The sequence below is a fragment of the Bubalus bubalis genome, chromosome 8, assembly GCF_019923935.1.
Source record: "Bubalus bubalis isolate 160015118507 breed Murrah chromosome 8, NDDB_SH_1, whole genome shotgun sequence".
Lineage (NCBI taxonomy): Eukaryota > Metazoa > Chordata > Mammalia > Artiodactyla > Bovidae > Bubalus > Bubalus bubalis.
In genome coordinates, this window is record NC_059164.1 from 44,853,226 (window position 1) to 44,869,715 (window position 16,490).

General features: G+C 37.2%; 1 protein-coding gene across 2 annotated transcripts in view; it reads right to left on the minus strand.

Moving 5' to 3' along the window:
- Positions 1-13,739: 13,739 nt before the first annotated feature.
- ORC5 (origin recognition complex subunit 5) overlaps positions 13,740-16,490 on the minus strand; it is a 79,330-nt gene continuing 76,579 nt past the window's right edge. For both annotated transcript variants that reach the window (XM_044946590.2, XM_006053469.4), the window contains one exon: positions 13,740-14,659. In XM_044946590.2, coding sequence (XP_044802525.1) covers positions 14,614-14,659 — 46 coding nt within the window. In that variant the 3' untranslated portion in view covers positions 13,740-14,613. The remainder of the gene's footprint in view (positions 14,660-16,490) is intronic.

A 16,490-nucleotide genomic window follows, 5' to 3' on the forward strand; every position in this document is an offset into this window, starting at 1 on the left:
TATAACAACTAGTCTGGGAAAGGCTTTATTTCAGATGATTTCTTAAAAAAATATAGACAGCTAACAATTCTTATTCATTGTTTGTGAATGTACAGTAGAAGGCCAGGATGTTCAGGAAATAATGTCCAAACCCTTGCTGTGTTCCTAATAAATTCATTACGTTGTCTTAGCATTACAAGTCATAGATTTTTAAAGTAGTATATTATGATCAATGCATTTTCTTTCTTTCACTGACAGCATTTAAAATAGATCCCCATGATGACTGAACCCCACAGGGTCCCTACTAGCTGCTCGTGACTTACTAGAAGACTGAAAACTCAACTGAGATTGACTGTGGGCTCACAAGCTTCAGCAGCGGCCTCTCATCATGACATAAGAGTATTTTCAATGGGGGAGAAGACATGCCTGGATTAAACCTGTCAGCACACCCGCCCCTTCCCCATACATGAACTTTCTGGATTGTACTCCCCTTCTGAGATAATCAAGAGCAAAGCTTCAAATGAGAAACAGACCAGCTCTTCACTGCAAATATTTTGGGGCCCCTTAGAATACAATGTAATGCAAATATGCTGACTCTACATTTGGCAAATGATAAGAGACCCTGAAGTTGATTGTTATGTTGTCTACCATTCCGTTAATTAGGATTTCAAGGTTTATCTCAAGAATTCAACCTGTGATGTTTACGGTTGCTAGAGAACACAGTATTGAAGATACACCAACCAATGTAGCCTCACTAAAAATGCATCCATGGTATAATGGTACAGTATGGCTTGGGTTTGAAACCTGGCTCTGTACCTTGCTTACCTGGGCGTTGGACATACCTCTTAATTTCTCCAAAACGTTGGTTTCCTCATGCACTTCCCTACAGATTTACTGAAAATATAACAGGGCTTTTAAAAGTAGGAGCTTCCCTGGTGGCTCAAATGGTAAAGAATTTGTCTGCAATGCAGGGACCCAGGTTCAATCCTTGTTGGGAAGATCACCTGGAGAAGGAAATGTCTACCCATTCCAGTATTCTTGCCTGGAGAATTCCATGGACAGAGGAGCCTGGTGGGCTCCATCCAGTCCACGGGGTCACAAAGAGTCAGACATGAGCAACTAACACTTTATATCTTAAAAGTGGGAAATTTAAACCTAGGGTTTTATTTTCCCTTTTTTAATTTTTACGTTTCATATTATTTTTTTCAATTCGATTCTGTTATCTTGTTTACCAATGAGTCAGTAATACTCATTGACTCATGGAGTAGATCCCCTATGGTCTAGAACAGAGAATCATTGCTAGGTTTGAGGGTTTTGTTTTGTTTTTGAAGTAAAAATAAGAACATAATAGTGAAATGAATAAACTGCATAACTCTGTAGACTACAGATCAATTGAATTTTTCTATACACCAGTGTAACTGCCACCTAGATGAAGATAAAGACTATTTCTAGCACTCCAGAAAGTTCTATCATATTCTCTTTTAGTTTATAACATTATAACCACCACATTTGGGGGTAATCATTATTCAGATGACCATGAATTAGTTTTTCCTATTTCTGGCATATCTCACTCAACATAATGTCTATGATATTTAACCATGCTGTTGTGGATTCATTATAAGAACACATAAACAATTTTAAAATTCTTTCTCCTATTGATGAATATTTTATTGCTTTCAGTTTTGACAATGATGAAATGAAGCCACAAAGAACATTCTTAAATGCATCTTTTGGTAGTCAAACACATTCAGAAGTTTTGAGCATATAACTTAGGACTGGAATTGTAGTGTCTTAGTCTGGTTTTGGTATCAGGGTAATGGTGACTTCAGAGAATGATTTTAGGAGTGTTCAATCATTTCAGTTTGTTTAGCATAGTTTGAGGAAGATAAGTATTAGCTCTTTGTTCTGCTTGGTACAATGGTCCTGTGAAGGTGGCTGATTTGGGGCTTTTGTTTGCTGGGGGCTTGCTTACTGGTTTAAATTACAAATTTGGTCTGTTCAAATAGTCTGCTTTTGACTCAGTCCTGGCAGGTGTATGTTTCTAGAAATTTGTCCATCTCTTTCAGGTTGTCCAGTTTGTTGGCATACAACTATTTGTAGTATTCTTTCATGACTTTTTAAAATACCTGTGGGATCAGTTGTTATTGCCTCACTTTACTTGGGTCCTCTCTCTTTTCTTATTGGTGAGCCTGGCTAAAGGTTTATCAATCTTACTCATCTTTTCAAAAAGTTAAACTTTGGTTCCATTGATTTTTTCTATTGTTTTCTTTTGTCTCTATTGCATTTATTTCCTTTCTGATCTTCATTACTTCCTTCCTTCTGGTGACTTTGGGCTTTATCCATCCTTTTTCTAATTCCACTTCTTTAGATGGTAGGTTAGATTATTTCAGATTTGTTTGTTTGTTTCTTGAGGAAGTTCTCCATCCTATAAACTTCTCTTAGAACTGCTTTTGCTACATGCAGTGGGTTTTGGAGAATTTTGCTTCCATTTCATTTGTCTCAAGGTATATTCTGACTTCCTCTTTGCTATCTTTATTGACCCATTTGTTTTTTCATAGTATGTTGTTTACTTTCTACATGTTTGTTCTTTCCCTTTTTTCTTTCTGTAATCAATTTCTAGCTTCATACTGCTGTGGCCAGAAAAAATGCTTGGTATAATTTTTATCCTCCTGAATTTGTTGAGACTTGTTTTGTGGCTTATTCTGTGATTTATCCTGGAGAACATTCCATGCGCATTCGGGGAAGAAAAAGTGTATTTTGCTGTTTTTGATTAGAATGTCCTGTAGATATGTTAAGTTTAACTGGTCTATTGTGTCATTTAAGACTGTTGCCTTATTCTGTGTATGTATGATCTGTCCACTGATGTTAGTGGGTGTTAAAGTCCCCTACTATTACTGCGTTATTGTCAATATTTCACTTTGTCTGTTGTTCAGTCGCTAAGTTGCGTCTGACTCTTTACAACCCCATGGAGTGCAGCATGCCAGCCTTCCCTGTCCTTCACTATCTCCCTGAGTTGGTTCAAATTCATGTCTATTGAGTCAATGATGCCATCCAACCATCCCATTCTCTGTCACCTGCTTCTCCTTTTGCCCTCAATCTTTCCCAGCATCAGGGTCTTTTCCAGTGAGTCAGTTCTTTGCATCCAGTAGCCAAAGTATTAGAGCTTCAGCTTCAGCACTAGTCTTTCCAAATACTTAGGGTTGATTTCCTTCAGGATTGACTGGTTTGATCTCCTTGCTGTCCAAGGGACTCTCAAGAGTCTTCTCAAACCACAGTTCAAAAGCATCAATTCTTTGGGACTCAGCCTTCTTTATGGTCTAACTCTCACATCCGTATGTGATTACTGGAAAAACCATAGCTTTGACTATACGGACCTTTGTTGGCAAAGTGATGTTTCCACTTTTTAATACACTATCTAGGTTTGTCAGTTTTTCTTTCAAAGAGCAAGCATCTTTTAATTTTGTGGCTGCAGTCACCATCTACATTAATTTTGGAGCCCAAGAATATGAAATCTGACACTGTTTCCACGTTTTCCCCATCTATTTGCCATGAAGTGATAGGTCTGGATACCATGATCTTTATTTTTTAAATGTTGGGTTTTAAGCCAGCTTTTTAACTCTCCTCTTTCACCTTCAAGAGACTCTTAATTCATCTTCACCTTCTGCCATTGAAGTGGTTATCATCTGAATACCTGAAGTTGTTGATATTTCTCCTGGCAATCTTGATCCCAGCTTGTGAGTCATTCAAACTGTTAGTATTTGCTTAATATATTTAGGTTATCCTGTATTAGGTGCATATATGTTAAGTATAATATCCCTCTTTTGCATCAATCCCTTTATCATTATATAATGCCATTCTTTCTCTTTATAACCTTTGTTTTTAAGGTATACTTTGTCTGATATGGGTATTGCTACCCCTTCTTGTCATTTCATTTTGAATGAAATATCCCCATTCCATTCCCATTCAGTCATGTGTATCTTTAGCTCTGACACAAGTCTCTTGGGGTGACATATAGATGGGTCTTATTACTTCTTTATCCAATCAGTCATCCTATGTCTTTTGATTGGAACGTTTAGTTCATTGACAGTTAAAGTAATTATTGATATGTATGTACTTATTGCCATTTCACTACTTGTTTTCTGGTTATTTTTGTAGTTCTTCTCTGTTCTTTTTTAGTTCTTTCCCTTGTGGTGTGATGATTTTCTGTATGCTTGTGTTTCCTTCTTTTTAGTTTTTGATTTGTGATTACCAGGGGATTCATATATATTGATCTGTACTTACTGTTTCAGACTACTAATTATTTAAATTCAAACACATTCTAAAAGAATATCTACATTTTTTATTCCCCTCCCCAACATTTTGTGGTTTGATGTCATAGTTTACATCTTTATTTTTATCCCTTGTTTATTGTAATTATGTTGGTTTAATAATTGTCTTTTAATCTTTGTACTGGCCTATATACGTGGATGACCCTCAGTCCTTACCATATACTTGCCTTTCTAAGTGGGATTTTCCATTTCCTGTAGATTCTTCTTTTCCACTTAGAGGAGACCCTTTAACATTTCTTTTAGGGTAGGTTTCCTATTGATGAACTGTTTCAGTTTTTGCTTGTCTGAGAAGTTTCTTACCTCTCCTTTGATTCTAGATGCTAATCTTGTTGGGTAGAATATTTTAGGTTGCAGTTTTTTTCCCTTTCAGGACTTTGAATATATCATGTCACTCCCTTCTGACCTGCCAGCTATCAAAGAAATCAGCTGATAGCCTTTTGGGGATTCTTGTATACGACACTTTTTCTCTTGCGGCCTTTAGAATTCTCTATTTAAAATTTTTGTCATTTTAATTGTGATGTCGTCTTTTGAGGGTGGGTTCATTTCGTTTGGGACTCCTGTGTTTCCTGTACCTAGATATGTTTCCTTGTTTAAGCATTGGAAGCTTTCAGTCATAATTTCAATAACTATATATTCAACCACTTTCTTTCCCTTCTGGGACCCCAATAATGTAAACATTACTGTGTTTGATGTTGTCCCAGAGATCCCTTCAGCCATTCTCATTTTCCATACTGTTTTCATTTTGGCTGTTCTGAGTGATTTCCATTATTCTATTTTCCAGGATCACTTATGCATTCTCTGTATCACCTAATGTGTAGTTAATTCCTTCTAATGTGTTTTTCATCTTAGTTATTGTATTCTTCAGCTCTGTTACTTTTTAAAATGTATTTTATAGCACCTTGTTAAAATTTTCACTGCATTCTTCTTATCTTAATCTCTTTGGCATTCTTATTACTAATGCTTTGACATATGGTAAGTTGTGTATACTTCTGTTTCTTTTTTTCAGGGGCTTTCTCTTGCTCTGTCACCAGAAACAAAGTCCTCTGTATTCTCATTTTGCTTAACTTTCTCTGTCTCTATGGCACTAGGTGAAAGAGTTACCTATTGTAGTCTTGAAGGAGTGTCCTTGTGTGGGAACAAAGCCATATAGTCTGCACGTGCCCAGTTACTTTGGGGGGAGAAGCTGGATCTGGTGTGAACACAGTCACACCTTCCCCCAGCATGTGCAGTCAACTATCACCTTGGTAGTAATAGGACTGGATATAGAGGGCATTCTAGTGTCAGTTGTGGACTGAATACATTTTTTTCCTACACACTATATATGTATTAAGGATAATGTATATGAATTGTCTATCATGATGCCAAGCACATAAATGTTCACCTGGTAATTATCACCATTACAATCATTTAGTTTTACCAGTGAAAAGTAAGTGAAAAGAGAGTGAAAGAGAAAGAGAAAAATAAAAATAAATTTCTATATCAAATGGCAATATGTGTCCAAGTAATCCCGTGAGCTTTTGCCCTCTTCTTCCTTAATCAGGTAGCGCTTATTTATTGTAATGTAATGATAGAGCCACAGTTAAGAGTTTTAATCATTAGATAGGTCTGTCAGTTTTACTCTGTTCTGTCTCCTTCAACTTTCACTAACGAACCATTCATGATGGAAATTAAAGGAGAATCACTGCAAACCAACCCAGCATCTGTAGCCACAACTCCAAACATGTTCTCCACTGAGCCTGATTCAGTGGTGCATTTATCATGATTAGGGTAAAAAACAACAAAAGGTAGATGGATATTTTCAAAGAAAAAAAGTGACCAATATTGTACACTTAGGGCTTCCCAGGTGGTGCAGCTGGTAAGGAATCCGCCTGCCAATGTAGGAGCTGTGGGTTTGATCCCTGGGTCAGGAAGATTCCCCTGGAGAGAGAAATGGCAACCCACCCCAATATTCTTGCCTAGAAGATTCCATGGACAGAGAAGCCTGACGGGCTATAGTCCAGGGGGTTGCAGAGTCGGACATGACTCAGCATAATGACATAAGGAATTTTTATTTTACTGAAGAAATGCAGCATATTGCCTTTTCATTACTTTTTACTTCTGAAATGGAAAGAACACAAATTCCTAATAGTAAGAACAGCTCTAAAAGAATGGGCTTTGGGAATTAATTAGCATATTCAACCAGTGAACTCAATATTTAGAGGTCATTTTGTCTGGACTGGGCATCATGTAAATTGCTTTACCTAAATCTATGACCCACTTACTCCTTTCTTGTAATTTTTCTTTTTAATGCTGCAAAGATCATTTGAAATTTTAGTATTAATGTTAATAACTTGGTATTTGCTATTTCAGTATTTAAAGAATAAAATTCCAGTCATATCATGAATCCAGTCTTCCCATGGAAAGATGTGATCAAAGATTCCTTACAGTTCAGAAGCAACTCCCCAGGGATGGGGTTTATCTTCTAGGGGGCAGGGATGGGGCGGGGGGTTCTGAATGCTCCTGGGCTGGAACTCTGAGTAAGTAGTTTTTTGACCCAGGATATATGGCCATAATTCTTTCACATACACATTTCCCTTATACATTCCCCTTTAGATATTGAAAACCCCAGAATTTATGTCTCCAGCCTGGGCTTCTACCCCAAGCCCCAGACTTGTCTAACTGCTTCCTTGACATCGCTAATGTGACACCTAACAGAAATCTTTAACTTACTATGTCCACACCTGAACTCCTGATCTTCTCTCTCCTCCACGCTTCCAGATGGTCAGGTCAAAACCCCCGGAATCATCCCTCTTTCTTTCAACATGGCACCCACCAATTAATCAGTAAGTCCTCTAGATATTTCTTTTAAATTATATTCTAAATTTGACACAACTTCTCACCACTTCCACTGCTAACACCTTTATCTGAGCCACCATTATCTCTCACTTACATTATTTTAATATCCTTTTGCTTTTCTTGCTTCAACTCTAATCTCAATATAGGTTCCACCTTTTTGAAAAAAAAAAAAAAAAAAAACAACAACAAACAAAAAACTAAGCCAAATCATATGACTCCTCTGCTCAAAACTCTCCCCCATCTCATACAGAATAAGAACCAAGGTCCTTCAGTGCCCTTCAAGCTACGTATGACCTGGCAACCATTGCCTCTCTAATCCCATCTCCTAGCACAACTGCCTCTGCTTTCTATACTCCAGTAATATAGGCCCTTTTGCAGCCAGAGCTCCCGTGCTTTGGAAGAATGGGGAAGAGATATTTGATGGGGATATGGGTACAACCAATAGTGTGTTACACTAATTCAGATTTTGAAAGGACATAAAATATATTCTCCATCTGCAATCTATAATATTTTAATTTTTAGCCTATTATGTTCTTTGTGGCAATTTAAAAGCATGCTTACAAATTCTTTGACACTCCTTCTATCAAGAGATGGGTATAATTCCCTTCCCTTTAAATACAAGCAGGACTTAATGGCTGCCTTAATCACAATGCTGCAAAAGTGATGCTATGAGACTTCAGAGGCTTGATTAGGAAAGGACATGCAGCATCTGCTAGTTTCTCTTGGGATGGTGACTTTCGGAACCTAATCACCATGCCATGAGGAAGAGCAGAGAACACATGGAGAGACCACATGTAGGTGTTCCAGGTAGGAGCCATCGGCCATGTCACCCTCCAGACAAGAGTGAGGAAGCTGGTTTTCATGTGATTCAACTCCAGTTTCAAACTGCACCACAGGACACTGCATGGAGCCATGCTCTGCTCGAACTGCAGATTCATGATCAAAATAAAGATTGCTGTTTTCAGGCTATTAAGTCTGAGGTGGTTTGTCATCTAGGAATAGATAACAGAACATCCTTTTTCCAAATCATTTTTGATTCTTACCTCCAGAAGTCAGCATCTACTTTACTGCCCTCCTTCCTCCTTCTGTCCTTCAGCTTTTCTTTCTCTTCCCTCACTTTGGTGTTTTTTGTTGTTGTTGTTGTTCTTTTTCCCATTTCATTATCAGGACAAGCATTTTAAATAAGCAATTCTATTAAAGGAAACACTGGCCACAAATATTTGAAAATTTGTTTTTGATATCGTATCTCTGAAATATATTGCTTTTCATTATGTTTGATGTAGTTTCACATTTTAACTACCTGCTATAAAAGTGATTTTTTAAAAAAAATTGTTGATTTAAAAAATTTTTTTTAAATCTAAACATTTTTGATTAAATACCAATCTTAAGCTCTACCAGTCATATTCACAAGCTGTGAGAACCATTAGTTTCAACCTGATCTGTCCTTATATTGAAAAATATAAAAGACACAATTACACTTTTTTTAAACTACAAGAACAATAACTAAAGTGTATCAAAATTTTTACTTACAGAGGATCTCTCTGATATTGTTAACTGATGATTTTTAGTTCTTCTAGTTGCCCCAAATTTCCAGAGTAAACTTGCTCCTTTTATAATAACTAAAACAATTTTAAAACTATGTTTAACAGCACTATAAAAAACATATTCTAAATTGTTTTTGCTTTAAATGGGTGTAGGGCTCTTTTCCCATTCTCTTCTTTCTTGTTTCAGTTTAACCCGGAACTTTTACCCTTTAAAAAATCAGGCAACCAGCCCAGGCAGCAGGAGCTGTGGGCAGTGTCCTCTTTTGTTCAACAGTTCCAAAGATTTAATCTTACCTAAACTTGGGAGTTAGCTCTCCTAGTCTAGTAATCTTAGAAGTCTTTTTATTGGTACATGTTTTATTTCTCCCACATAATGTTCAGTTACAATATCACAATTAAAATTTTTGATTATTTAGCTCTATTTCCTTTCTCTGTAGGTCACTTCAGCTTAATTACTGTTTTTACACTGAGAGGCATTTGTAACAGCTGTCTGTTTTATCCCTCCACAAGCCAGGTGGCTTTTTCCCATGTCTTTCCACCTTCTTGATGACTTTAGTCTATTTTTTTCAATTAAATAAAGACCGATGTAGAAAACAGCAGGGGTTTCTATTTTAGTGTCCTTTCTCATGGATGCTTCTGGGGTTAGTGCATCTCTGCTCCTCTATTGCTCTCTTTATTCCCAGCTGGATGAGTCCCATGAACTAGGATGGCTGAATGTTCTTTCCCAGAGGAAGTCAACCTAAAGTGGGTTCAGAAATTCTCAGGCACACCTGAGCCGGTGTAATGCCTCTATTATTATGAAAATTGGCCCAAAGTGATGAAAGCATTTGTTTGGATCTAATGTTCTCCATAGAACTAAGATACTAAGTGGGTTTGGTTTTTCCTTTTAGGCTGCAGGACTTAGCCCAGGTCTCCTATTGCCATTTCTTATACTGAAGGGAATGGGGTTTATATGAATAGTGGAGAACTGTTATTTGAAAAAATAAAATTATTTTGTAGTTTTGTGGTGAGCTGAAGACCAATAGCTGTGAACACCTTCTTAATTCATTTCAAGATGGTTTCTCCCTCACAATGTCAAGAACACCTTTCACCTCTATTTTGATGATCCCGAAAATTAATGATTGGTGCCAACTCGCACCTCTAACTAGATTCAGCTACCTATTTCACATTTCCACTTGGACAAGCACCTCAATGGCATATGTTCAAAACTGAACTCATGAGCCTCTTCATCCCATAGACCTAGTTCTTCCCTTAGGATTTCCCATTTCAAACACCGGCTCTGCAAATGCTGATAGCACTTGTTGTTGAGGACAGAAATTTGTCTTTGTCCACTGCTGTTTCCTCTACACCCAACACAATGCCTTACACATAGTTGATACTTAGTATTTTTTTTTATGAATATTGAAAAATTTTATGGAAACTGCCATTAAATAAGACTTTCAACTTCCTCAAAGGCCAATGAAGTGGATTATGGTTTATCCAAAACTCCATGCAAATCTTTACTGCCTCTAAAATCCAGGCTCTTTCCTCATGCCAAAGCTACCACTATTTACTCAAACAGTTGAATGCCTCCTAAAATTCCCATCATTATTGTGCATCAACATGCAGTTAAATGAATGAACTGATTATAATTTTCTCTGCTCTACCAAATTTCTACTTCTCAAACTGTGCTTCATGAATGTGTCACTGCTAGAAAATGAACACTAACTGTGCATTCAGGGTATTTAAAAGCCAATTTGAGTGAAATGTTGATATCCTGATAGGAAGGATTTGAGCTCTAAGAAATCTAAGCATTTCTGAAAGCAAACTGTGTCATCAGACTGAAATTACATGCAAAATTATCTAAAGTATTTTACATATGATAGACTGTCACACTTTGTAGGAGATGAAGCTTTCAAAATGTAGGGGATGAAGTTGAACAATATCAACCTCCAGTTAATTACCTCCAATCCAAGTCTCTGCTCATGGAAACAGGCATAAGATGCAACTATGGTACACAGTAGTGTGAGACTTCAGGTAAAAGTGGAGGATGCTATTACAGTCCTGATCATGTACATGGAGCAGTGGTTGCATTTCATCTATTATTTTAGAGACTCTCTTTTGAGTACTTAATGTAGTAAGATGCATTATCCCTGGATTTGGTCCATTACTTTTCTTTGCATAGTACGAGAAGAGTACAGCATACCTTGGAGGAACAAAGGAGACTTCTTATGCTGAGCTTTCCTTGCTCCAGACCACCTTAATTACATTAAACAGTTGCTGGTTAACTAAATTCCTTGGAAGTACACCACTAATTGTTCAGCCATCACACCTTGAGGGCAAACAATGTAACTCCTCAGTCACCTGCTCTCTGATTTGATCATTCTCAGTTCAGCTTTTGACTATTCAACAAGATCCTGAAAAATAAGTAATGAAACCTGCATGTGAATTAGAATCCTTCAATTCCAAAAGTAAAAATCCAAGGTATTGTGTCCATTTGAATAATTAAAAATTTTTAACACGAAGTTTCCTAGATAGGATTAGGTGAGAGCGCCGCTTCTCTACTTAGTTGGGATGCTATTGCATTCCATCACTGACCTCCTTTCTAGGCCACAAATATTTCAGGACAGTGACAATAGGTAACATTTATTGAGCAATTATGGTGTACCAGTTACCTTACCTAGACCAGGGTTTCTCAATCTTGGCATTACTGAAATTTGGATCAGATAATTCTGGTGTGGGCCTTTAGGATGGTCTTTGTGACCTTTGTTAGGCAAAGATTTTTTTAACTACAATACCAAAACCATATTTCATACAAAAAAAATTGATAAATCAGACTTCATCAAAACTAAAACCTTCTGTTCTACAAAAGACACTGTGAAAAGAATAAAAATCCAAGTTACAGACCAGAAGCAAATAACTGCAAATCACATATCTGATAAAAGACTTGTATCTAGAAGATAGAAAGAACTCTAAAAACTCAAAAGCAAAAACAAAACAAAACAAAACAATTAAATCAAATTTAAATGAATAAAGGGCCTGAACATTTTTTTCAAAGAGGACATACAAACAGCCAAACGGTACATGAAAGGGTGCTCAAATCACTAATCATCAGGGAAATGCAAATCAAATCCACAATCAGATATCACCTCACATCTGTTAGCACGCTGCTGCTGCTAAGTCGCTTCAGTCCTGTCCGACTCTGTGCGACCCCATAGACGGTAGCCCACCAGGCTCCCCCGTCCCTGGGATTCTCCAGGCAAGAACACTGGAGTGGGTTGCCATTTCCTTCTCCAATGCGTGAAAGTGAGAAGTGAAAGTGAGGTCGCTCAGTCGTGTCTGACTCTTCGCGACCCCATGGACTGCAGCCCACCAGGCTCCTCCATCCATGGGATTCTCCAGGCAAGAGTACTGGAGTGGGGTGCCATTGCCTTCTCCGTCTGTTAGCATGGCTATTATCAAAAAAGACAAAATGTCAGTGCTTGTTCTCTATTTCCAGGAGCATCCCAGGTCTCTACCCAGCCCCACCACACACCCAAATGTCACATCAAAAATGTCTCCAGAAATTGCTAAATATTCTCTGGTAGACAAAACTCCCTCCAGTTGAGATCTACCACCTTAGATATATCAACTTAATTATTAATTCTCTAAACAACTCCAAGAGAGAAGTTGTAGGTGTACCTCACTGTAGGTGAGGCACAGAGAGATTCAATAATCAGCCTAATGTCACATAGCTCCTAGAGATATAGCTGGTATCTGATTCCAGAGCCCCAAGTCTTAATTGCTGCCCTAGAGACTTGACACCTTTTTGACTTTTTAGGCCTTAATGAAAAGAGGCCTGCTGGATCAGGATCTCTTCCAGAATTACTGAAAAAGAACTGCTTCGGCAATGAAGACAAATTTAGGGATTTAAACTGGAAAGTAATAAGGGAAGTAAGGTTTCCCCCTAACCATATATATCTGAGTCACAATAATGGAAAGAAGACATTTTTTAAATGGGGGATAACCACTGTATAAACAATCTGAAATCCCACAGCTTGGTAACTTCATTTTTCTACTTCCTAAATCATTTTTAGATTTAGGTAGAATAAATGCTGAGAATAATTTAAGCACGTTCCCTCTTAAGTATCTGGCCCACTAGCCAGCATAATTCTCATCATTAGATTCTCCCCTTTAATTGGAGATTTATACCTTCCAATTAGAAAATTCATATGCAGATGACCCTTGTTAAAATGCTAATATCCATATTAAGCTCTGTTAGTCTTTGTTTAAATAAATTAATCAAATTAGTGAGTCATTTAGCAAGCCATTAGGAAGTAAATTACAAAACATAAAAGTTCTGATGGCCCAGTCAGAGGCAGGGAAAATCTGGTTACAAGGTGTTCTGCAGGGAAGCCACACACAGGGCTGGTAGCAGTGTCGGGCAGTGCAAGATGAGCAAGGTGCTGGGCAGGGGACAGGTGGCCTGCAGTAAGGAGGCACAGAGAGTCACATATAGGAACCCTTGCCTCCTTTTTGTCTTCCCCAGCCCCCTATTTGACAAACTCTTTCCCCCCTCAAATTCCAGAGTTTTTCCCTCAAAATGCTCACTGATCCCAGGCTATCCAAGAAGGCTGCACAGTAGACTTGCCACTTGATGGCAAATTATAAAGGGGGTGAAAATTCCCTCAAGTGGCATTGCTCTTCCTTGAATCAGCTACTCAAACTGCCTTCTACTTGAATGATGCACAGATTTCTAAGTGCATTTGCAATGAATTTGCAATGCACATGGTTTTTTCCTGGCCCTGGCTTCTCCAAATATCTTGTAGAACACAAAATTTCACCATCTTCCGTGGGACAAGAGACAGAGGGCAAGGGTGCTCCTTGCTATCTTTTATCTTATGTAGGGAGACGAAGAATAATTTCATTCCTTCCCCCCACTCAGTACCTATAAATAAACACAAGTAAACAATTCCTTGTTTTCTTTGATCCAGAAAGTGTCAGTCACTACATTAATAGGCTTCCTATTGCTATTTGAAGGTGACTATTGTGAAAATTTTTTTTCCAAACAAAGAAGGAAAGTATAAAATGCAACTGAAATTTAAAGTAGGCTCTGTAATTAAGCACTTTAAATCTGTTCAAAATAATTTTCAAGCATTTAAGTGCTAACAGAAAACTTCAAAAGTAGGTATGAAAATCAGACCCTAGGTTCATAATTAATGTAACAGGAAAACTTCTATTGTGGAACTATTAAAGGTCAGTGATTAAAAAAAGGAAAGAAAATCATTATGCAGATTAAAAAGCTATGTTGAGTAGTTTATTGCCAGAGTGACTAGATAAATCTCACCTAAGTATACTGCAGTTATCAAGGAGGCTTAGAGGTGGAAAGCTGCCCTATCTGATCAAACTACCTTGCTTTTTGAGAAAATCAGAGTGAAAGACAGACACATATAAACTTGGATCTTAAAATAACAAAAAACTTCTACTTATTATATTTTGCAACTATGATCTTTTAAAGTGGTGGCCTTAGGAAAATCTGCTTTGGCAAGCAACTGCAGAGGCTCCTGTGGAGAGGAAGTGAAAAGACTGGGCTTATATACAAGGGCTGCTGGCACGTTCAAAGCGCAGGGGATAGTTCACAGAGCAAAATGCAGTCCTAAGTAAATGGGTTTCAGGCATTTTCAGTGTTAAGATAACATCATTAAGAATAGAACAGATTGTGCTCAGACCCTGCTGTTTATAATTAACACGTTCTTTCCAAATACTCCAGGGTCCCTGGTAAATAGTCTTCTGCTCACATTCACCCAGACCAATCAGAGTATTTTCATCAGATTCCATGCTGGGCCAGCACCTGTCTGGACAAATCCAATGGAGCCAAAGAACTCCTCTCCCAGGCCAGCTGAGTAGTTGGATGAACACAGTTTGGCTTAGTCATTGTCACAGTGTCCATATGGCTTTGAAGCTTGTTTTCACAAGAAATCATACAAGTATTTTATTATGTCAAAGTTCACCGTCCTATAAACAAAAACAGATAGTATGTTAGCATCCTCACCCCCTAGACTGCTCAGCTTTGTATGTATGATTCTGAGAAGCACATGCCAAATAATTCACAACTAATGCTAAACAACCCTATGATACTGTCAAAAGCATCATGACAAAATTAACATTGTTTTTTAATGTCACTAGGAACAGAGTTTCTTTAAAAAGTTTCCCTCCCATGCATAAAGTTTGCTTTTCTAACAAAAGTAAATGAAGTCAGAACTATCCAATATTCATATATTTCAATTATAGCACAGCAAGTTTGGATTTCATTTGAAAGCTATTTGTTTTTTGTCTAATAACCAGAATAAAGCAATTACAGATGCAGCAGTATTTAAATCTCCTTTGCTTTTGAACATTGTTTATCTTCCCAAACACCTGTTTTATCATTACATAATGCATAGCTCATCTGTCCTCGTTTGTAGTTTTCATTCTTTTCAGTCTTTTACACTGGCTGACCTGTGTGTGTATTGTAACTAAATCTGTATGATCCAAGAATACGATACAACAAACAGACGATGTGAATGTATATTTTTGTACTCTGACGGCAGGCAGAATAAAATAGCAGAAGACAGAGACATATAATTATTTTCCTTTCTCTAAATTCATTCTTCACTATAGATATTCAGACTTGGAGGTTTATTATTTGAATAAATGGTCAAAATAATTAGATATAATGATCTAGCAATAAGTATAAAATTAAAGCCTTAAAGTATTCAATTCTGCAAAAATAATCATCCATATGAGAACAGCCTTTTAAAGATTCACTAATTTGCATGCTCTTATTTATTATACCATCATTAATTGATGTTTTTGTCTATCATTTTGTAATACACTTTCTAAAAAAGTTTCTAAGCAAATGACTGACACATCAAATTTTTTTAAAAATCAGGAATAGGGAACTATAGACACTACTTATGCAAAAACATTTAAAAATAGCTCAAATGAGATGCTATGGCTTTGTGGCACCTAATGATGGAATGAAGAGTACTTTAATTGTTTCACTACAAGAGTGCCTCTCTGAAGAACACCAAAACTTTCCAAATTGCATAAAAACACTGCCAAAACAATCCTGTTATCACTGGGGGTACTAAAACAACTAAAAATACTTACTAAAAAAAAAAAGGAAAAAAGAAACCAACTTATCTTAGGCATAATGTCACAAAAGGTATGGTTACTATATCATAAAGCTACTTATTTTTATGTGCTTTCCTTTCATTCGACTATGTGTTAGTGGTGTTATTCGCTCAGTCGTATCCAACTCTTTGCGACCCTAGAGACTGTAGCCTGCCAGGCTCCCCTGTTCATGGAATTCTCCAGGCAAGAATACTGGAGTGTGTTGTCATTTTCTTCTCCAGGGCATCTGCCTGACCAAGGGACTGAACCTGGGTCAGTGAAGGCAGATTCTTTACTGTCTGAGCCACCAGGGAAGCCCATTACAGAACTCTCCAAATTTACTAGTAACAATGTACCACTAAAAATTACCTTTTGAAAAATCATGAGAAGATTTTTCATGATTGGTTGGAAACATCTTTTTTAGGGGGTCTTAGAAGACAAAAGACACAGTAGGCTATTTTTAATCACAGGCAAAAAGGACAGATGGATTCGTACATCTCTCCAGGCACACTTCCCTACAATGACTTTGGGTCCTAAGGTTATAAACCTAAAGTGACAAAGTAAATTGAACTTAATTTTAAGTTTTATTGTCTTTTGGATTTATTATTTTTTCCCCACTGAATAGAAAAGAAAAGTTTAAAGAAGCTATGATTAAAACAAAGTTGCAATACTATAGGACTAGAAGGCATTA